Source organism: Rhipicephalus sanguineus, chromosome 1, assembly GCF_013339695.2.
Source record: "Rhipicephalus sanguineus isolate Rsan-2018 chromosome 1, BIME_Rsan_1.4, whole genome shotgun sequence".
Classification (NCBI taxonomy): Eukaryota; Metazoa; Arthropoda; class Arachnida; order Ixodida; family Ixodidae; genus Rhipicephalus; species Rhipicephalus sanguineus.
This window is the reverse complement of record NC_051176.1, coordinates 231,320,391-231,342,012: the sequence shown is the minus strand read 5'-3', so window position 1 is coordinate 231,342,012 and position 21,622 is coordinate 231,320,391. Positions and strand designations below refer to the sequence as shown.

General features: G+C 49.5%; 1 protein-coding gene across 1 annotated transcript; it reads left to right on the top strand.

Moving 5' to 3' along the window:
- The first annotated feature begins 780 nt into the window (after positions 1-780).
- Positions 781-20,317, top strand: LOC119374247 (carboxypeptidase Q). Its single transcript, XM_037644328.2, has 6 exons — positions 781-946; positions 1,310-1,718; positions 4,581-4,672; positions 9,865-10,022; positions 11,869-11,969; positions 19,446-20,317. The coding sequence occupies exons 1-6, from the start codon at positions 882-884 to the stop codon at positions 20,019-20,021; spliced, it is 1,401 nt and encodes a 466-aa protein (XP_037500256.1). The 5' UTR covers positions 781-881; the 3' UTR covers positions 20,022-20,317.
- Positions 20,318-21,622: the final 1,305 nt, after the last annotated feature.

Below are 21,622 nucleotides of genomic sequence, written 5' to 3'. Positions count from 1 at the left end.
TCTGTGGCTCAGTTTCAAGCATGCTGCGCCCGTTGTCTTCAATTTATTTTTGTAGTTTCTTATAAGGTCACTCTCTTAATTCTACATACCTTGATGCCGAAGAACATATCCTTCTAAACATGTTTCTTTGTTTCTAGAGTTAATTATTTTATTTTGGACTCTTCGTTTCTTGGCCTACGCGGCACTAACATCCCGGCTCTACAGGCGTTTTGAGATATCGCAAAATTGACCTGGATTTGATTATTCCTGTTTCCATTCATTTGGAACTCCAACCCTCGGTGCATAGCCACAGGGCTGTTTTCGCCGCTGTCCAGATGCTCATTATTGATTCACAGTGATTGCCGAGCTAAATGTGCTTCATATATTGTGATTATTCTTAGTAAAATTACATTTCAATTAACTCATTGTTTTTCTCACACCTACCAGGTTAGACTTATCACATTTCCGAAAAGGTGTGCGATATTTGACATATATACGCTCAGCTCCATCCACCATAGTCTTGGTCAATATGCCATAGTGGGTAGGAGCCATCTGTAAGTGGTGAACAAACGCGATTCTTCACTCGGCAGCGGCGGAAGCGTGTCCGCGCGCCGCTGCCATGCTCCGATCGCACATCTCATCGTCGTACCCTCGGCAAATCACCAGCGGCACTCACCATGGGATGAAGACGCTTCAGATAACTCCTGGATCGAGTATCGCGGCAAAAGCGGCGGCGCTTATCGGTACGCGCACAAGCCGAGGATTGCCACTGGAGCGGTCGGCGTCTTCCGCTTATTCCTCCCATCCAAGCGGACCGTTGCGGAGGAGAAATACGGCGCCCGCGACGACCAGCTAGAGATCCAGCAGTAGCGCCTCGGGGCCACTCGGCTGAGACAGCCACGATGAATCCGGCACTACCACTGCTACTATCGGTGATGTTGTCGAAGAATGGCCCTGCAACCGAAAGGTGCGATTCATTGTTTTACTGTGCCACCACACCGCTTCACAACGGACGCAGTTTTCGGAAGAGCGTAACTGATGATCTTCCTGATTGACCGATACCGTGAGGTAATTCTGTTATCCAAACGTTTGGTAATACCCTCTAGAGTGCTCTTTAAGAATTACAGTGACGATGGTATGATGCACGAGACGGGCACGACGACGCGATTTCTTTGAGCGCGCGTTCCTCCATCTTCAATTCAACTTTCCTTGCCGTTTATGTGTATCATATTCGAACCTCTTCGTCTGGTTTATTTCTCGCGTACCTCGCGTAGCGCCGCTTTACAGTGTGGCATAAACATATGCTTTTGCGTCGCACTCTGTCGGACAGGTGCGACCTGCCCTCCACGCTCGCCGAGGAGATCGACGGTTACAGGCCCGTGGTACGGCGCATCCTGTCGGCCTTCGACTATGGGCCCCAGTCCGGCACCACGTACCGCGCTCTGGCCGAGTTTGCCGACCACTTCGGCCACCGCCTGGTGGGCTCCGAGAGCCTCGAGGCCGCAATTGACGAGCTCGTGGCGGCGTTGCGGGTCGCCGGCGTGGACCGCGTCGTAACGGAGCCCGTTGAAACGCCGGTGTGGCTGCGCGGTCGCGAGATGGCGGCGCTGGTCGAGCCCCGACACGTGCCGCTCGACGTGCTCGGCCTGGGTGGCTCGGTTGCTACGCCACCGGGGGGCATCACGGCTCCTGTGCTGGTGGTGCGCTCCTTCGAGGAGCTCGAGCGTCGCAGCGCCGAGGTAAGAGTCTCACTTCCATGGCGCCTCTTGGACAGCCCAAAGACTACAGAGCGTGTGATGGGAACTACTTTCTCATAAAATCAGCCAATATGGGACGAATTCCCGAAGACGCGATGCAAGATTATCAAGGGTGTGCGATTTTTTTTTTTTGTGCACGTCACATTGCCAGTTGTTCACAGGCAAACATGCAGCTGAAACACAATAAGTTTCAAGCCAGCCGTTGTGGTCGTAAATTATAGCACATAGCGAGCATACTGCGTCGCTCAGGAAGCGACATTTCTTTCAGCGAAATCGCCGTTATTCCATTAACATCTTTTTCAGACATTATTACATTCACCAGTGGGTATTGTGTTTGTTGCAATTTATGAATGGGTACCAGTGTGGTCTCTACGTATTAAATATGAATGTGCCGCTATAACATTATCTATAGTGCAACAAAACAACCGTAAGGTGCGACTGCTTCAATTGAAAAAAAGTGCGTTTCTCTGTCTTCCATCGTCGCAGAGTTATGTCTTAATGTCATGCACAGATTTTAATTGGCTTATAAGACTGCCTTTTAAGACTTTGTTCTGATAATGCGCATCTGAGCATGCCTTGAAGACTTCCGAGTATGCGAACAAACTGCATATTCTTTCCAATTTTCTCTTCCTTTAGTGAGCTATGCTTCAATCTGTGCAGTGTAACGAGAAAATTCCTAATAATGGGACCAGTAGGATGTGAAAATTGTTTGGTATTAATGGCGGCGCACGTTGCTCAATACTCGAAAACGATATGAGAGCTATGATTACCTTCTGGAATACCTTCTGGTAGCTTATGTGCAGTCGTAGACAGGCACTGTCGGTGACGTCAACGGAATAACTCTGCAATGCGCTGTGTGTGTCCCGTCTCTTATCTGTCCGCGCCTTGAAAGCGCATCCGCATAGTCAACTCTGCATGCAGAACGAGGCCGCACGGCAACCAGGCCTAATAGACACGGACGCCAGCTGCCCCAAAAAGGCGCTGAGTGGTGAGCGCAGGCTCAGGAGAAGCGTCGAGTGTACCAGAAACGTCAACACGAACGGCTTCTAGCTCGCAAATACAAATCGTCGAGTGGCAGCGGTGAGCACGGGGGAACATGGTGAATTCAGCAGTTGGCCTATAAATGCGAAGCTGAGCACGCGCGCAGAAGGACTTGTAACTAGACTGTAAACATTTATACTTGTAAACGCGAAGCCGAACGTCTTTGATGCGCAGTGATGAGCAAGCAGCAGGACGGGACCGTGTCGGACTTACGAACGAGCGAAATTGTACCTTGAGAAACACTCATTTTTGACGAAGTCAGTTTGGATAAACTCTGGTTTTTGTCGGTTGCGTAGCGTCACAAGCGAGCGAGGTCTTTCCTGGTGAAAACATATCCAACATCGTCGTCTGCTCTACACTTGCGAATGTTCGCTAAACAAGAACCAGCGCCCATGAAGGCTTCGCTTAAACCAATTACCACAACGCAGGTATCTAAACACAAAATATAAGAGCATCTGCTTGAGTTATGAGAATACGGAAATATGCCGAATAACACTGGATATAAGCTCAGATTCCTGCTTTCCAGTGTAGCGGGTGCAGAGATTCAATGTAGATGCGGATGCGGTTCGATAATTTAGGCATACTTCTTGAGAATTTGATGATCTGAAGAAACTCGTCGTTACTAAGGCTACACAAAAAGGGCACCACACAGCAAGGCCATCGAGCTAACCCCGACACGGCGCACTTACCGCACATCAACTATAAGAGGCCGCATTGGGCAGAGACTGTGGGAGAGAGGGCATGCCAAAGCAATCCCGCGAACTTTTACGAAATTGCTGCCCTTTGGCATGCTGGGTTGAACAAAATGAGAGGAAAAAAGCGCGAAACAATTAAATAGAACGGTTACGAAGAGAATAAAAATTCGATGCGAGGTACAATTCACCCGACCCTCACAAGCTTTAAATAGATTAGGTAGAGAAAACAATTGACGGCCATCGGTGGTAAGAGAGACTTGTTAACCTTACTGTCGATGAACTTTTGTAACCTTGGCCGTATAAAATTTACAAGCACCGATCAAGAGTCTAGTCGGGCATTGAGTAATTAATTGTTTCTGGGTAAGTGAGCTAAATAACAGAATAAACTGACTTACCGTTTCTACAATCTGCAATGTTTTTACCTATCATTAAAGAAGACCGATAGAATGTACCTAGTATACCATATACCTCAGCTTCAAATCCCTCCCGCGCTCTTCGCCTAGAAAGGCAAACTTGGCAATATTTCATTCATATGCCGACTGTTTGTTTCCAATCGCTTACGCTAATGTTTATTACCGCGATCGTTCAACGCCTCTTCTTACGAATCGTAGGGAAGTACGAACTCCATCGTGAATATGCTTCGGCGCCTGCTGACGAGTCGCCGTAACGTACAAACTACATCGTGAATACAAACTGAGGGTGCGAAATTGGAACGTCCCTTGTTCGTAAAAGCATATTACCACTGACTAGTAGCCCTCGTTCATATTTTCACGATTGACCTGCTCCTGTATTATACGAAGCCTTCTGAAGAGATATCAGGACGTGCACTTACAGAGAAGCGCTTACGCTAGAGCTCTCCGATAGCGAAATGTCAAGCAATCGTGACCACTTTACGTATTTATTAACAAAAGTGGTTACGAACGAACAAAAAAAGTGAATTCTGCATCTGCTTCGTAAATTGGGGGCCCAGAGTCCGTAACTTTACAGGAGCGCCCGCCCCCGCCTAGCGCACTCTCCTCAAGAATGCTTCTGTTTGAAAATGAACACACATGAGGCGTTGCGGAAGGCACAACTCAGTAGTCTTCCGTTGATTCTCGAAATGCTGCAGGTGAACGGCACAATCGTGTTGTACAATCCAGAGTGGACCAGCTACCTACAGTACGTGCCGTACCGCACCAAGGGGCCTTCGCACGCAGCCAGGTATACCGTTCACGTGATCTCTATGTTTATTACATTTATTTCGATAGGACTACATATACACAAATATATTGCGACCCACATAAGGCATGTGTGTGTGACTTGGAGCCACATCTCAGAGGCACACAATCTGTGTTACGTAACTGCTGATATATATATATATATATATATATATATATATATATATATATATATATATATATATATATATATATATATATATATATATATATATATATATATATATATATATGGACTTCTTCATGAGGATACACAAAAGAGCAATAAACGGCGCTAGTTTAATTCGTGTAGCAGCTGGTTTATGCCCATGCTGATAACTGCGTGCAGTTAGATGAACAGCAAAAAACAAACGCGAGAAGGTCAAGTGTGCACTGTCGGACACGCGCAGAAGTTCTCGTTGGGGTACAAGAATTCACATATACGGGTGTTCCACGAAATGCGTCCGAGATTTCCAAAAAAAAAAAAAAAAAGGAGGATGAGACAAGTAGGTTGCTTTCTCTGGATTTGGTTTTCATCGAATTGAGATGTAGTAATTGGTAGGGATCGCCATTGATTATTGGAGCGCTGTAACCTGCATCGATGCATTTATAAATGTTAGCATTTACCCGGTTATCAAAATAAGGGGAAAAGATACATTTTCTTTTGCTTATAAGGGTAGCTGGCTTCAGTGTATGTTTTAATATGCTCAAAATAAGTGATCGGAGCCCGTATGCACGAAAACGTCTAACGCTTTAGATTTTCGTAAGAGACTATTTCAGCCGATCACGATACGGGACATATATCATAAGCGAGGCCGGCGCTGACCAATGGGAAAACGCACCTATGAAAGAGAAGTTTTGTGAATTCGGCCCCGGATTATTAACACCGCTACACAAGCTAATTTGTTCAAAATTCCTGAAATAGTGCTTTACAACTTAACGAAAACGGACACCTTATGAGAAAGGCTAAAAGCGCGAACAGTAGTGCATGCGTAGCGAGTTTCCGGTACAAAGTAGCAGACTAGCAGTAATGAGGACCATCTTCTCGGTCTAATATGCTCCGAATAATACCACACTGAAAATCATTTTTCACGTAGCTGCGAACTAAGCATAACAAGGTCTAATACAGCCATTCCCTGGTTTATGAACTAGTTGTTTCAGCTCTATGGACAAAGGAAAGTTCATATTTCTCTATTGTATGATTACGAGCGAGGAACAACAGTGTAAACGACTGCCATGGGAATTCAACGAACGTTAAAATCGCTGATGCACATAAAACTGCCTGAGTACAGACCTCTTTTCTGTATAAATGAGCTGGAGCAGCTGGTTTGAAGGCGACTAAGAAGGTGGCATAAAATGTCGGCTATACGATAGAATTGTTTTCTGTGTAAATCTCACGCCAGACTGTCTTATGCTTGAATGGTGACTGTGCCCAACGATTTTTTCTTTACCAACAGGTTTTTTCCACAAAATTAGCGCTTTGGGTAGTATTATACCCCTATTCGTTTATTTTCAATTGGTTTTACGCCCGTTATTGCTTCGGTAGGAACGGGCTTGTCACAACTTTATTTTAATTTGCTTTTCTGTTCGGCTGGCGAAGACTTCGACTGAGGCTCAGTGTAGTTTATATAGTATAAATGCCGGGCTACACCACGGCGTTCGCTGTCTCTTCTGGCAGAGTTAATTCCGGGAGGGCTTCAAACACATCACTTCCGGCAATATTTTTTTTTTTTCACCACACCAACGATTTCCAAGGAATTAGATGCGATTAAAGCAACAAAATCCGGAAACGTGCTCAAATGTCCTCTAACGTTAACGTATAGGATACTTTAGAATCAGCGTGATCTCAGCGAGCGTTCGTTCGAGAGAAGCTGGGGAACGACAGAAGCGTGACTATACATTTTAATGAGGGATGGCATCCCGGTTGTGACGCACGCTGTCCACAAAGACGTTGTCGTACATCAAGTGGGCGATAGAATGATTATCACAGAATTCGGCAGTTTCAATAGCGAAATGTATCACGTCTGTGAAACTCTTTGAGGACATTCTGACTGAAAAGAATATTGCAATATTCGTCAGAAAGCTTTAATATTTTCATCAACAATTTCCGCAAGACCATGTAAAGTGAGGTTCCTTCGACAAGAGAAGCAATCAGGTTGTAGCGGTCAGCGAAAGTACAGCTCTGCAAAAATTGAGAGAAAAACTTTTTAGGACGGGTTCATTTACTCTGTCAGTCGCTCTGCTCTGTGCGACTTGCATCGGATAGCCTGTATCCGCAACAGGCTCACGCAAGGCCCCGTTGCAGGTTTGACAGTAGTCCAGATTAAACTGCTTCGGTCCGCTCTCGAAGTCGTACTGGCATTTGCTCTGCATTTGTCAAGCCTATGCTTTGATCTTGAGGCTGTCCATAGCTTCTGAACGCTCAAAAAAGAAAACGATGCCACGAAAGAACAACACAGGACAAGCGTTGTGTCCTTCCCTCGTGGCATCGCGCGCGCGCGCGCGCGCGCGTGTGTGTGTGTGTGTGTGTGTGTGTGTGTGTGCGCGCGCGCGCGTGTGTGCGTGTGTGCGTGCGTGCGTGTGTGTGTGTGTGTGTGTGCGTGTGTGTGTGCGCGTCTGTGTGTGTGTGTGTGTGTGTGTGTGTGTGTGTGTGTGTGTGTGTGTGTGTGTGTGTGTGTGTGTGTGTGCGTGCGCGCGCGCGCGTGTGTGCGTGTGTGCGTGCGTGCGTGTGTGTGTGTGTGTGTGTGCGTGTGTGTGCGCGTCTGTGTGTGTGTGTGTGTGTGTGTGTGTGTGTGTGTGTGTGTGTGTGTGTGTGTGTGTGTGTGTGTGTGTGTGTGTGTGTGTGTGTGTGTGTGTGTGTGTGTGTGTGTGTGTGTGTGTGTGTGTGTGTGTGTGTGTGTTCAGGTTTCACAAGCTATGGATCAGTACGAAGTAGGCCCGATCTCAGTGCTAGTTGAGACGTTGATACTGTCGACGCTCTGGAAGCTTTCACCGTTTCCCATTCATACATGGGAGCATTTTAAAGACTGACCTTCTTTTCTCTACTTTTTGTCAATTCTCTTGCTATACAATTCTGTCATTGCATTCGACGCGTCCGCATGTGTGTGTGTGTGTGTGTGTTTTGCTTCTTTTAATCGTTTGCTTTGGTATATTTAGGTCAATGCTAGGAATGGGCGAATATTCGGGCGTTTCGAATATTCGAACGAATATTACAGTATTCGGATTCGCTCCGATAAGAATTTAGATTACTCGGAATTTCGAAGTATTCGAAATGAACGAATATATGCATACATTTGACCGCACATGACCCCTGTAAAGGTGGTTTCACTGCAGCTTCTGGTTGCTGTGCCGTGAGACAACCCATCCAAGGGAAATCTGCACTGCCGCGAAACCACACTTCAAGGTTAAATGTACATATTTTTTTAAGTTTAAAAGCGTGTTATATGGGCTTATATGCGCTAAGTATAGTAATTTTTAAATTGTAACGTATTGCACAAATTATAACCCTACTGCTATTCAAATCTTGATACTATTCAAGGCTGCTTCCACTTCATTTCAAACCAAAAAAGTGACATTCACTCATACCCTAGTTCCAATCCTTAAAAATATTGTGCAAGGGCCATGACAAAAATGCTCATTTTTCTTAATAATATGTGGTAAATACTATTCGAACTATTCGATTCGAAATTATTCTACCAAATCGCTATTCGCTTCGGATTCGCTTCGAACCTCAAATTCACTATTCGCCCATCCCTAGTCAATGCGTATCTCTCATTTGTAGTTATGCTCCGCTATTGCTCACGTTAGACGTATTCGTTCTACTTATATATAACCTCTTACTTCTTCTTAACTCGCATATCCTACTCTTCAAACTCCCCCTGACAGTAAGACGGTTTAGATGTGTATCGCAGCGGAGGACAGTTACGGATACTGCGAACCCCACACTATTTTGCCTCTCGGACTTTGTGTCTTTGAAGACCTGTATGGATACTAAGCGCTTCTCTGTCATTGTTGACAAAAATTTTGGAGGTCTCCGGTGGCATGTGGCACATCTCTCGTGGCGTGTAACACGATAAATCATACATAAACTGCTAGTTAACTTTTGGACGTATCACTTTAAAGAAAACATTGGAATTTTTAAATGGTAGACTGTGACTTCGCAAGTCGTATTTATTTGGAACTCATTTTGAGGATCACACCCGTTTCGAGATGCGTATTCTTAGTGTGTGCTCCAAGATGCAATTACTATTTCTGTTATTTTCGATTGTGAATCCTAAAAATGCGTTTTAATACAGAAAAGGTAGGTGGACCAAAAGTGCACATTTTTACCGCATGTTTAGCAACGTTTATCTCAAAGCTGACGCTATAGTTTCAAAATTCTTTCAATGTTGATGTTCCTTTCGTAATCACCAACTTCAACTGGTAAGTTGAAATATGTACATGCACTGAATAAATTATTTAAGACGTTGATCAGAGAAAGTTTTGCTAATCATTCTATATTGCGTTTTGACTTGCTGCGCTGACAATGTCCGCAAATATATATTTTTATTTGTGTGCGAATATTGTAGGCTAGTGCCATACATCGAGCAGACAATTTCTCAAAATTATGTTAACGAATAAAGAACTAACATCTGGCGTTAGATTAAGGATCAAGCTTCAGCGAAGACTTCTGCGCGAACATGTTCATAGAAGCTTGTATTTTCTGGGACAATTGTCAAGCTCGAACGGAAAAACTCAACGTCTAAACGACAAGATTGAAAAATTGTGTATGGATCGGTATAGCATATACCATGAACGTACTTGTACTCTATCAGAATCTAGGTGTATGCTTCACGCCCTCGTTCCGCTAGGGAGAAAACTAGCACTTGTGTAGTATATATAAAATCCACTATCAAAGTTCTCGAATGTTTTACTGTACACCCAACAGCAAAAGTTTGTGAGACGATGTTCGAGAAAGCTATATTCTGGCTTTGTCTGGGAACATAACCTCCAAATAAAGTGTTCGAGCCTGCAGTTGGCAGTTCAACCTGTGCAGCCACCAGCTAGACTATAAGCACTATAAGAACTAATAGAGCAGAAATTCATATTTTGTGTGGAGCCAACATCCCGTAAACTTTTGCTGTTGGGTGCACTTGTGTTTTTAACTGTCATCTGCACAAGATAGCTAGCACAAGCAGAGCACCGCGTGATGCGTAGATACGGAGCCGTGGCGGCCCTTGTGCGTTCTGCGACCCCGGCCTCCCTGTACACGCCGCACACGGGGATGTTGGACTACATGCCCGGCTACCCGAAGATACCCGCCGCTGCAGTCACCGTCGAGGATGCTGACATGTTGTCGAGGCTCGCGAAACGTGGTGAGTTAAAAAAAAAGTGCTCAAATTCTGACGCTATATATGCCTCTCGCGTGATGTTGTAAGGATCTGTTGCAAATAAAAGAGAACGAAGGGGCGTGGAGCACGAGCAACAGCTACGGGCGCTGGCTCGCTCAGTTGGTTCCGATCCTTCGATCTAGCCAGACGGCCGGGTTCTGTTTCGTTCTTCGTCCTTTCGCTACATTCGTCCTGGTGCCGGAACCGGGGCTGATAACATGACTCCCAAGGAGTACGCGGATTATCAGGAAACCTTGCGAATCTATGAAAACTACTGCCAGCAAGTTCAGAACCGGCAATATCAACAGCAACTGACGATGCAGCGTCGCCAGCAACTTCAGCAGCCGTAGCAGATACAACAGCACAGCCTGATCCAGCAGCATCAGCAGCTCCAACAGCCACCCATTGAATTACCTACCTGCCGACTACGAGAATCCAAGCCCATCTATGCCTTCGCACTTCCTGCTTGGCAATCGCACAACGTGCCTGCAAAAAGATTTCGGCGCCGCAATGCTTCATTCAACAGGCGTCGATCTGCGAAGTCGAGTGCTGCATCAACAAGCGCTAACAGATCATCCGTCGAAGCGCTGGCGCAAGTACTACTTGTAGCTGCTGCGTTCGGCCCACGAAGAGGCACCCAAGGGACCACCACGACTTCAAGTCGGCGACGTCGTCCTGGTGCACGGCAACGCCTCGTCCCTAGTTCTGTCGACGCTGGCTAGAACGACCAAATTGCGCGCCGCATCCAGGATACTTACTTTCTTAGAGCGCACGCAACTTTGCCGGCCGCGGGAGTGTGTTGCAAATAAAAAAGAACGAAGGGGCGTAGAGCATGAGCAACAGCCACGGGCGCTGGCTCGTTCAGTTGGTTCCAATCCTTCGGTATAGCCAGACGGCCGGGTTCTTTCCCTTCTTCGTCTCTTCGCTACAGGGTCTTTGACAGTGAATAACCTAAAAAATATATATCGCATCAAATCGTGTTCGTACCTCTTATAATGCCAAAGCCGAACAATTAAGCATTTATTTGCCACTTCAATGTTAACCCTTGGTTTCAGTCCTTTCATGTAAACTAATTAGTGTTTTTATGGCACTGGCGTGTCGCTGCTCACCGCCTAGCTGAGCATGGCTGCTGTGTCAGCCGTTCAGCGGCATATCGCGATCGGCCAGATTACGATCGAAACGACCGCCGCGCCGACTAACAATCGCGGTTGGCATAATGTGAAAGTTATTTTAGCGCGATAGCTCTACTCTTCCAGGTACAAACCCAAAAAAACTCCTCGTTTCGTGATTCTGACCTTCAAGCTCAGTTAAGGTCAACGCCAGCGAAATAGCTTCAGCGAAACACTAGTGCGGCGTGTTTGCGAAAACGAACTGCGGCTCAAGGTCTTTCTTGGACGCAGCCAACGCCAGAGGCGCTGGCTGCAACCAAGTTCTAGAGTTACTGTAGGGGCCATATAGAGCAAATCGATCAAGTTAACTGCGCCGAGCAGCGTCTGTGTGTTGTGGTGCAACACGTTGGCTCCCTTGTTGCGGTTCCCTTGTCCCTTGACGTGTGCAGTCGAAGCTTGTAGATTTCTCGCTATCCTTACCTAAGCCAAGACATGCATTAAAGTTAAATCACTGCAAACCAATGGTCTCGTCATTTCCCAAAGCAAGCAAAACCGAGCTGTCGCTCGACAAACACAATTTAACCGCGTTCAACCACGACAAACTTTTTTTGTGAATGCGAGCCCACGCTTTGTTTTGTCCATGGCAGAACGGGACGGACGGGGTCGAGTGCTTTCGAAGAACAGAGAGGCAGCATGACTCCTTTATTCTTCCCTCTGTGCAGGTTCCAATGTTTTCGTGCATTTGGAGATGAGCAACAACCACACGCACGGCGTCTCCAGAAACATTGTCGCCGACATCACGGGCTCAGTATTTCCGGAGCAGGTATTTAGCGCCCCCCAAGCTTTTCGCTTTTGAGTAGCACCTATTTCTTTAACTGTTGCATATTGTGAGGGCAACGCATGACTGACTTCCATCCTCGTCATCTCTCTATATAGTATATAATCTTCGCTCGTACATCTTCCTCATCTGTATGCATTGTCATCAGCTACAGTGCTTCACCTTCGTCTTGGCAGCTCGATCTCGGCTGGAATAAAGCGGCTTCCTATAAGTGATGCAAGCACGTTTTTTTTTGTAAGCGTAAGCACTTCAATACCTGGCTATTTTGGAAGGGAAGCACGTCACTGGTACGGTGATCAACTCAACAGCAAATGTTCGTATGGAGTGGAGTGCTACATAACATTTTGAGAAGGGCAGCATCACTTTCCCCACACAAACCGCAGCCAACACACATTCATTCAGCAACGTTAAAAATTGCTGGTCAATTTGCGCAGAGCTTTTTTAAAAACCATAAAATGTTTTCTGGATGTTAAGAAAAAAATAATCCGCATTCCTTAATCAAGTATTTGCGATAAAGTTCGAACGTGGCTGTAATATAAAGTTATTAGTTTGTCGTACTTTCTAGTTTCGGGTGAAAGCGCAATCGTATTAACCCTATGAAGAAACGTTGATCTTATGGAAGGTTCCGGGAAAATGAAAATAATAAAAAGAGATTATTTTAAATTAAAAAAAAAAAAACGTACTATCCCTAGAACCGTAATATGCAGAATCGTGTCAACTAGATTTTACTATATTGTCACGTGGTCGTGACGACGAAGACAGTAGTCAGCACGTTCGAGATGAAACTGTTTATTTGGCCGAACTTGTGGCCGGGAAACTGTAAGTCAATCTACAGCAACACACTGATAGCGGCGGACAGAGCGTCGACCGTCGATCAACTGACAAGCAGTCAAGCGCGTCGGCTTTTATACAGGCGCTATCGAACTTTCCAGCGATATCGCTGTTGGCGGCGTTATCTCTCGACAAAGCTGGAACATTCTCGTGCGGCGCGCAATCTTACGGATTGTTCCAAAACAATCGTGAAGCTTCCTACACATCACGGCGATGCCTGCGCAGCGCGTTGCCCACAGTCCTTTGTGGGTGAAGCTTCAACTCATGAAATATAAGACTCGCGGCAATGCCCCCCTCTGAAAAAGCATCGTCCCGATGCTTAAAAACAGAACATGAATACATGCAATACTAAAGAAAACTAATAAAGAAAGCAAACATTAGAGTCCTCAGGTGCGTTAACGAGCATAGTACGGTTTAAGGCGCACCACATGCACGACCTCGGGTCGACCTCGGCGCCTCTGAGAGTTCGTGATGCCGTCGGGGACAACCTCGTAGTCGAGTGCGCCGAGACGTCGAAGTACCCTGTACGGTCCGAAGTATCGTCGAAGAAGCTTCTCGCTCAGTCCGCGTCGTCGTATTGGCGTCCAGACCCAGACACGGTCGCCGGGCTGGTACTCGACGAAGCGTCGTCGAAGATTGTAGCGACGGCTGTCGGTGTGCTGCTGGGTCTTGATGCGCAAGCGGGCCAGCTGTCGAGCTTCTTCGGCACGTTGTAAGTAAGCGGCAGCGTCGACATTTTCTTCGTCGGTGACGTTGGGTAGCATGGCGTCGAGCGTAGTTGCCGGGCTCCTTCCGTAGACCAACTTGTACGGCGTCATCTGCGTCGTTTCTTGGACGGCCGTGTTGTAAGCGAAGGTCATGTACGGAAGGACGGCGTCCCACGTCTTGTGCTCAACGTCGACGTACAGTACGGTCCACTCTTACAGGGAACACGCGAGCGCGTGGCTGACAGCCCGCGCGGCGCTGACTAGCGGCGAGATTTGTAAATGCGGCGCATGCGCATACACTTGTAAGAGCTGCGCGCACCCGAACGCCGTAATGAATCTATAAGCTTGCGCTGCATTTACAAATCTCGCCAGCAGTTAGCGCTCCGCGGACAGCCGGCCACGCGCTCGCGTGTTCCCTCTAAGAGTGGACCATACTGTACATGGCGAGCATGTCGGCGATGGTCTTATTTAGACGCTCGGTGAGGCCATTGGTCTGCGGGTGGTAGGCGGTGGTGCGGCGGTGGCTCGTCTCGCTGTACTTGAAGATCGCCTGAGTTAGGTCCGCAGTAAAGGCGGTACCTCTGTCTGTGATAAGGACCTCTGGGGCGCCATGACGCAAAACGATGTTCTCCACGAAGAACTTGGCTACCTCGGCGGCACTGCCTTTGGGCAAGGCCTTCGTCTCCGCGTAGCTGGTGAGGTAGTCAGTCGCTACGACGATCCACTTGTTGCCGGAGGTCGACGTCGGGAACGGCCCCAGTAGGTCCATCCCGATTTGCTGGAACGGCCGGTGAGGTGGTTCGATTGGCTGCAGAGGTCCCGCTGGCCTAGTCGGCGGTGTCTTCCGTCGCTGGCAATCTCGGCAAGTCTTGACGTAGTGGGCGACGTCGGCAGCAAGGCGTGGCCAGTAGTACTTTTCCTGTATTCTGGCGAGGGTGCGGGAAACACCGAGGTGTCCAGCCGTCGGGTCGTCGTGTAGGGCCTGGAGGATTTCTGGTCGCAATGATGAGGGCACGACAAGAAGGTAGTCCGTTCGAAGTGGCGAGAAGTTCTTTTTCAGGAGAACGCCGTTCCGTAAGAAAAACGACGACAGTCCTCGCTTGAATACTTTCGGAACAACGGCGGTCTTGAACTCGAGGTACTCCATAAGGCCCCCCAGTTCCGCGTCGGCTCGTTGCCTTTCGGCGAAGTCGTCGGCACTTATAGTTCCGAGGAAGCAGTCATCGTCGTCGTCTTGCGGCGGCGCGTCGACGGGGGCACGAGAGAGGCAGTCGGCGTCAGAGTGTTTTCGTCCGGACTTGTACACGACGGTAATGTCGAATTCTTAAAGCCTCAAGCTCCATCGTGCGAGACGACCTGAAGGGTCCTTCAAGTTAGCTAGCCAGCATAAGGCGTGATGATCACTGACAACTTTGAAGGGCCTGCCATAGAGGTAGGGGCGAAACTTTGACGTAGCCCAGATGATGGCAAGGCATTCTCTTTCTGTTGTGGAATAGTTGGCTTCTGCCTTGGATAGTGACCGGCTAGCATAACTGATAACCCTTTCAAGCCCGTCAGTCTTTTGCACAAGGACGGCACCGAGTCCTACGCTGCTAGCGTCGGTGTGTATTTCAGTGTCGGCGCAATCGTCGAAATGTGCAAGTATGGGTGGCGTCTGCAGGCGTCGTTTAAGTTCCTCAAATGCTTGCACTTGCTCCGTTTCCCACCTGAATTCCACGTTAGTCTTCGTGAGAAGCGTCAGTGGTTCGGCGATGCGTGAAAAGTTTTTGACGAAGCGTCTGTAATAGGCGCATAAGCCGAGAAATCGGCGCACGGCCTTCTTGTCGGTGGGAGGCGCGAAGTCGGCGATGGCCGCTGTTTTCCGCGGGTCTGGGCGCACTCCAGACTTGCTGATCACATGGCCCAGAAACAAGAGCTCGTTGTACGCGAATCGGCACTTTTCTGGCTTCAGGGTCAGTCCAGAGGCGTTGATTGCTTGAAGTACTGCCTCGAGCCGCCGGAGATGCTCGTCGAAGGTCGAGGAAAACACGACGACGTCGTCCAAATACACAAGGCACGTCTGCCACTTCAATCCGGCCAGTACAGTGTCCATGACGCGCTGGAACGTCGCAGGTGCCGAGCAAAGACCGAAAGGCATGACCTTGAACTCAAAGAGGCCGTAGGGTGTTATAAAAGCGGTCTTTTCTCGGTCTCTCTCGTCTACTTCGATCTGCCAATAGCCGGTCTTGAGGTCCATCGATGAAAAGTAGGTCGCGTTGTGAAGTCGATCCAGGGTGTCGTCTATCCGTGGGAGGGGGTACACGTCCTTCTTCGTGATTTTGTTCAGGCGCCGATAATCAACGCAGAAGCGCAGTGTCCCGTCCTTCTTCCTCACTAACACCACGGGTGACGCCCACGGACTCTTGGACGGCTGGATGATGTTGTCGCGTAGCATCTCGTCGACTTGTTTCTTTATCGCGTCGCGCTCTCGAGTCGAAACTCTGTAGGGGCTCTGACGGAGTGGTCGAGAATTTTCTTCTGTTATAATGCGGTGCTTAACAAGGGGCGTTTGTCGGACCCGCGATGACGACGAGAAACAGTCCTTGTATTGCAGGAGCAGGGTTTTGAGCTGGTCTTGCTTGACCTTCGGAAGGCTCGGGTTGACGTCAAAATCCGGTTCGGGACATCTATTCGTCGAAGCAGGTTCGGCAGCATCGAAGAGGGCGAAAGCATCGCTGGCGGCTACACATTCGTCGATGTAGGCAACCGTCGTACCAATGTTGAGGTGCCTATATTCGTGGCTGAAGTTTGTCAGCACTACCTTTGCTTTACCGTCACGCAGTTCGGCTATACCTCTTGCAACGCAAATTTGACGGTTCAGGAGTAGTTGCTGATCGCCCTCGATGACGCCTTCAAGTTTCGCAGGTTTTTCGGTGCCGACGGAAATAATGACGCTGGAGCGGGGCGGAACGGTCACCTGCTCTTCTATCACATTCAATGCATGGTTCCCTGGCGTCGCGTGGGGCGGGAGCGCTTTGTCTGAGGTTAGCGTTATCGACTCAGATCTCAGGTCGATGACGGCGCCGTGGTCACTTAGAAAGTCCATTCCAAGTATCACATCCCTAGAGCAATTTTGTAGGATTACAAAGCTCGCAGTATAAGTCCGGTTATTGATGGTGACTCTCGCCGTGCAGACACCAATCGGCGTTATCAGGTGGCCTCCAGCTGTCCGGATTTCGGGTCCACTCCAAGCGGTCTTTACTTTCTTCAGCTTGGTGGCGAACGGTCCACTGAAGACAGAATAGTCGGCTCCGGTGTCGACGAGAGCTGTGACGCTGTGGCCGTCGATCAGAACGTCGAGGTCGCTAGTTGGTCGTCTCGCGTTGCAGTTAGGTCGTGGCGTGGGGTCACGGCTACGTCGGTTTGTTCCGCTGCTTCCCCGTTGCGTCGTTAGGTCTACTGCGGTCCGCGAGTTTTCATCGGCAGGACTTCGTCTGCTTCGCGTCGTGTTCTGCAGGTCTCCTCGCGTTGTCGTCGTCGGCGGCCGCGGAGGATCTTCGGCATTTCGTCGTGCAGCGACCGCACCTCCATCGGTTGCTGCCCTTAGTTTTCCGGATACGGGCTAGGCGACCGGCCCCGGTTTGGGCCAGTGTACTGCCGGCGGTGCGGTGACATGTAGCGGCCGGGCGACGGCGAGCGGGAAAGTCGTCGTTCTTGCCACTGTGTTCCGGTGAGGTAGTCGTCGATGTCGCGAGGCCGTTCGCCTGGTTGCGGGCGCGGCGCGTTGACGGCGAATCCGCGTAGCCCCATCTGACGGTACTGGCAGCGGCGGTAGGTATGGCCGGCCTCCCCGCAGTGGTAGCAGAGTGGGCGGTTGTCAGGGGCGCGCCAAACGTCGGTCTTCCTTGGGGCATATCGCGGGGCATAGCGCTGGGCGACAGGAGGACGGTAGGGCGTTGGTGGTGGTGGCGGCGGCGGCGTCTGGCGGCCGAACTGCTGCGGCGGCGCGGCGTCTTGACGTGGACGAGGAGCGGGGGCGTTGCGTCGGGCTGCTGCAGCATAGTTCATTGCTTGCAGCTGCGGCTGCGCTGCATCGGGGGTACCCAGCGACTGCTGGATTTCCTCGCGGACCATGTCGGCGATCGAATCCACTTGAGGCTGCGCTGAAGGCAACAGCTTGCGCAGCTCCTCCCGCACTATCGCTCTGATGGTTTCCCGTAGGTCGTCGGTGCCTAGCGAGTGCGCTTCGGTGTAGCCTGTCGACAGGGTTGAGCGGTTGTATTGCTTCGTCCTAATCTCGAGGGATTTTTCAATTGTTGTAGCCTCATTTAGGAATTCGATGACAGTTTTCGGTGGGTTCCGCACCAATCCTGCAAAGAGGTCTTGTTTCACTCCCCGCATAAGGAAGCGGACCTTTTTTTCCTCAGGCATGGCAGCATCAGCCAGGCGGAAAAGTCGCGTCATCTCTTCCGTGTAGATGGTGGCCGTCTCATTCGGCAGCTGTGCTCTTGTCTCCAGCAAAGCAGCGGCCTTTTCCTTGCGGACGATGCTCGCGAAGGTATTAAGGAACGTCGTCCGAAAGAGGTCCCAGGATTGAAGGCTCGATTCATGGTTTTCGAACCACGTCTTCGCGGCGTCTTCTAAGTAGAAGTAGATGTGGCGCAGCTTCTCTTCAGTGTCCCAGTGGTTGAAGGCGGCGACTCGCTCGTACGTCTCCAGCCAGCTCTCCGGGTCTTCAAACGACGATCCACGGAAAGTCGGTGGCTCCCTTGGCTGTTGCATCACTACCGTTGTAGGTGGCAGGGGGTCTGTCATCGTCTCGGCGGTCGATGTGACGGTCTTCGGCTGCCTGGTGTTTTCGGGAAGGAGCCCGTACTCTGGTTGTAGTCCCTTCTGCCGGCGGCTGGTTCGAGGATCCGGGTTGTCCTTAGCGTCGTCTTCTTCTCGGCTTGGGCTTGGGTCAGCGTCCCGCGGTGGCGTCCGGATCATGAAGCAGCACCTCCACCAGATGTCACGTGGTCGTGACGACGAAGACAGTAGTCAGCACGTTCGAGATGAAACTGTTTATTTGGCCGAACTTGTGGCCGGGAAACTGTAAGTCAATCTACAGCAACACACTGATAGCGGCGGACAGAGCGTCGACCGTCGATCAACTGACAAGCAGTCAAGCGCGTCGGCTTTTATACAGGCGCTATCGAACTTTCCAGCGATATCGCTGTTGGCGGCGTTATCTCTCGACAAAGCTGGAACATTCTCGTGCGGCGCGCAATCTTACGGATTGTTCCAAAACAATCGTGAAGCTTCCTACACATCACGGCGATGCCTGCGCAGCGCGTTGCCCACAGTCTTTGTGGGTGAAGCTTCAACTCATGAAATATAAGACTCGCGGCAATATACATCTTGGCGTTTCATTTCTTTATCGCTTCTCTCCCGATATATTTCGGCCACGAACGACGACGCGCGCGTAGGGCGCGTACCGAAGTTACACACGGTTATTGTTTGTACGGAACTACTTCAAAGGGTGCAAAACAACAGTATCAAGACGATGAGTATTTGTTCCGACTTTAAGAATATTATGTGCATATCTGACATCTTGGTTTTCGCTTAACGTTAGCGATAAAATTATTTTTTTCCTTCTCCATCTTGGCTTGCTTTACTATAGTTTAGTAAAGAGGAAAAGCGACCGTCGGGCACACAAACGCACCATGCATGTAGCTATATGCCAAATGTTTTCTTTTACAGTCTTATGGGACCCAAAAAATTTTATCGCAAAACTTAAATGAAAACAAAGCAATGGTAAACGAAAAACGTCATTGTTAATAAAACACACACCATGTATTTGGTCAGTTCGGGACATATATGGTCATTTCGGGGCACACCTGAAACCGACTAACTGTCGTTGTACTCGGCTCCGAAAGCTCACAGCCGTCTTGTACTCGTGCAGTACGTGATCGTGGGCGCGCACACGGACAGCTGGGACGTAGGCCAGGGCGTCGTAGACGACGCGGGTGGCGTGTTCATCGGCCTGGCGGCGATGGCGCAGCTGCGCCGCATGCAGCTGCGACCACGGCGCACGCTGCGCCTGGTGCTGTGGACCGCCGAGGAGAACGGCCTGCACGGGGCCACCGAATTCGTGCGCCGGCACCGGGACGAGATGGACGCCGTGTCGCTGGCGCTCGAGTCGGACATCGGCACGTTCGCCCCTGTCGGGCTCACCACGAGCGGCGGCGACAACACGACCGCTTGCATCTTGCGCCGGCTGCTCACCCTGACAGCGCCCATTGGCGCTACGCGGCTCGAACCCGCCAACGGCCGCGGCTCCGACGTCACCAAGCTGGAGGAGCTCGGCGTGCCGGCATCCGTGCTGCTGACGCGCAACGAACGGTACTTCCACTACCACCACACGCGCGCCGACACCATGAGCGCCTTGAGCAGCCGCGATCTGGACCTGTGCGCGGCCTTCTGGACGGCCGTGGCTTACGTGGTGGCTGACCTGAGAGAGATGCTGCCCCGAGGTTGACCGCCTGTGTCGCCCACACCGTCGTGTACGAGGGAGACTCGGTGCGTGCGCTGTATACTCTGCGACCTTCCGTGCCATGGAAACGCTTTGCGAAGATGAACGCAGCAGCGATGTGCAGCAGACACTGCAGCTCCTGTTGGTCGAACAAAGCGGCACGGGATAGGCGTGCTGCCACCACTGACACTCAGCGGTTGCATCTTGTGCGCGTGCGTTTCTCTACCCTCTGTGCGAAAGATTTTGCCTTCCATTGGAAGGGTTGAATGTGAGAAAATTAAAGAGCATGAGTCAGAGCGCAAACGCCTCGTAGCTCATACGCGATATTTGTGTTTCCCATGACGATTTACACTCGCTTTACGATTTAGACATAAAAGCAGACGCGCGTGCACGCGTGGTGCTTTCTATTACGCGGGAAAGGATCTATTGAACGCGTGAGGTATCTAATGATGCGGCGACTAAATGTGTGAAGCAAGCGTATACGATGGTGTGCTGTGCGTGGTGTCTATTAAACGATGCACTCTACCCTAGTAGTATGGCATTGATAACGTAGGAAAGCGGCGTGGTAATGTGATGCAGTGGGCCACCACTTAGAGTCCAACTCTGGCGTTCTCTTTCACACTGACTGTCAGCGCGAAAGAAGTTGGTGCAGGACGGCGTCCGTCAAAATTTTGTTGTTGTTGTTGTTGTTGTTGCGCACCTTCACCGTGAGTGCCCGCCCGATCATTTTCTATTGCTGACAACTTCCTTCGTCGCTGACCCCAGAGTCACCAAACTGATGCTAACGGGGCGTACACCGTTTTCAGCCCGTGGCAGCAGTAAAGCGGCAAATGGCAGTGAGTGAACAAATGCTCGCTGCACAGGCAGGCGTAGCCTCTGCGGTCGGAGCACATCGCCAACTCACGGCCGCTGGATGAAAAACATCCAGCGGCCGTGGCCAACTCTTGCTCGGCAGCGTTTGAGCTATCAGGCAAAAACGACTTTACAGGGGGCGATAGCACTACCACAAGTGGTAAGTGGAGGTCAGGGTTGCCGTTGGGCAGATTTCAAAATGAGCCAAAACTTTAGCTAAAAGTAGCCACGCCATTTAATTTAAGCGCCATATTTGTGGGCAAATAGAACAAAAGCGATATTATGAATAGATGTTTTATTACTGAAAATGAATAATATGATTTTGAATAAGAAAAAAATCACAGCATATCCACGGAGTGAATGATGGTGAGTGGGCGAAGCTGCGGAGGTTCATCGGTAAACCGTGAATCTTCCATGAATTCTGCCCAGTACATCATCACCGACGTGATATCGGGCGCGTTTATACTAAAGGTTCGATGAGTTATGACGACTTGCAGCTCACTTTAATTTTACATGTACGCTGTGAATTTTCATTGTTTAGAAAACCATTGCTTTAGAAAACATCTGGCGTCTTTCGTTAAGCAGCTGGCGTCTTTTCCTTTTGCTTTAGAAACATCTGGCGTTTTCCGTTTTGCTTTTACAAAACATCTGGCGTCTTTCGTTGGTTTATTTCATCAATCAACGGCGTTTTGAACAAAATTTTTATTGTTTAATCACGCACAGGAGAAATCTCACCAGGCACTACCTTGGAGGTA

What these genes read in the sequence shown, in the direction of transcription:
- LOC119374247 (XM_037644328.2), top strand. Translation starts at nt 882, where the DNA reads ATGAATCCGGCACTACCACTGCTACTATCGGTGATGTTGTCGAAGAAT. An exon ending in GTCGAGGCTCGCGAAACGTG is followed by an intron (nt 10,023 to 11,868) that starts GTGAGTTAAAAA and finishes CCCTCTGTGCAG; the next exon opens with GTTCCAATGTTTTCGTGCAT. An exon ending in GCTCAGTATTTCCGGAGCAG is followed by an intron (nt 11,970 to 19,445) that starts GTATTTAGCGCC and finishes GTACTCGTGCAG; the next exon opens with TACGTGATCGTGGGCGCGCA.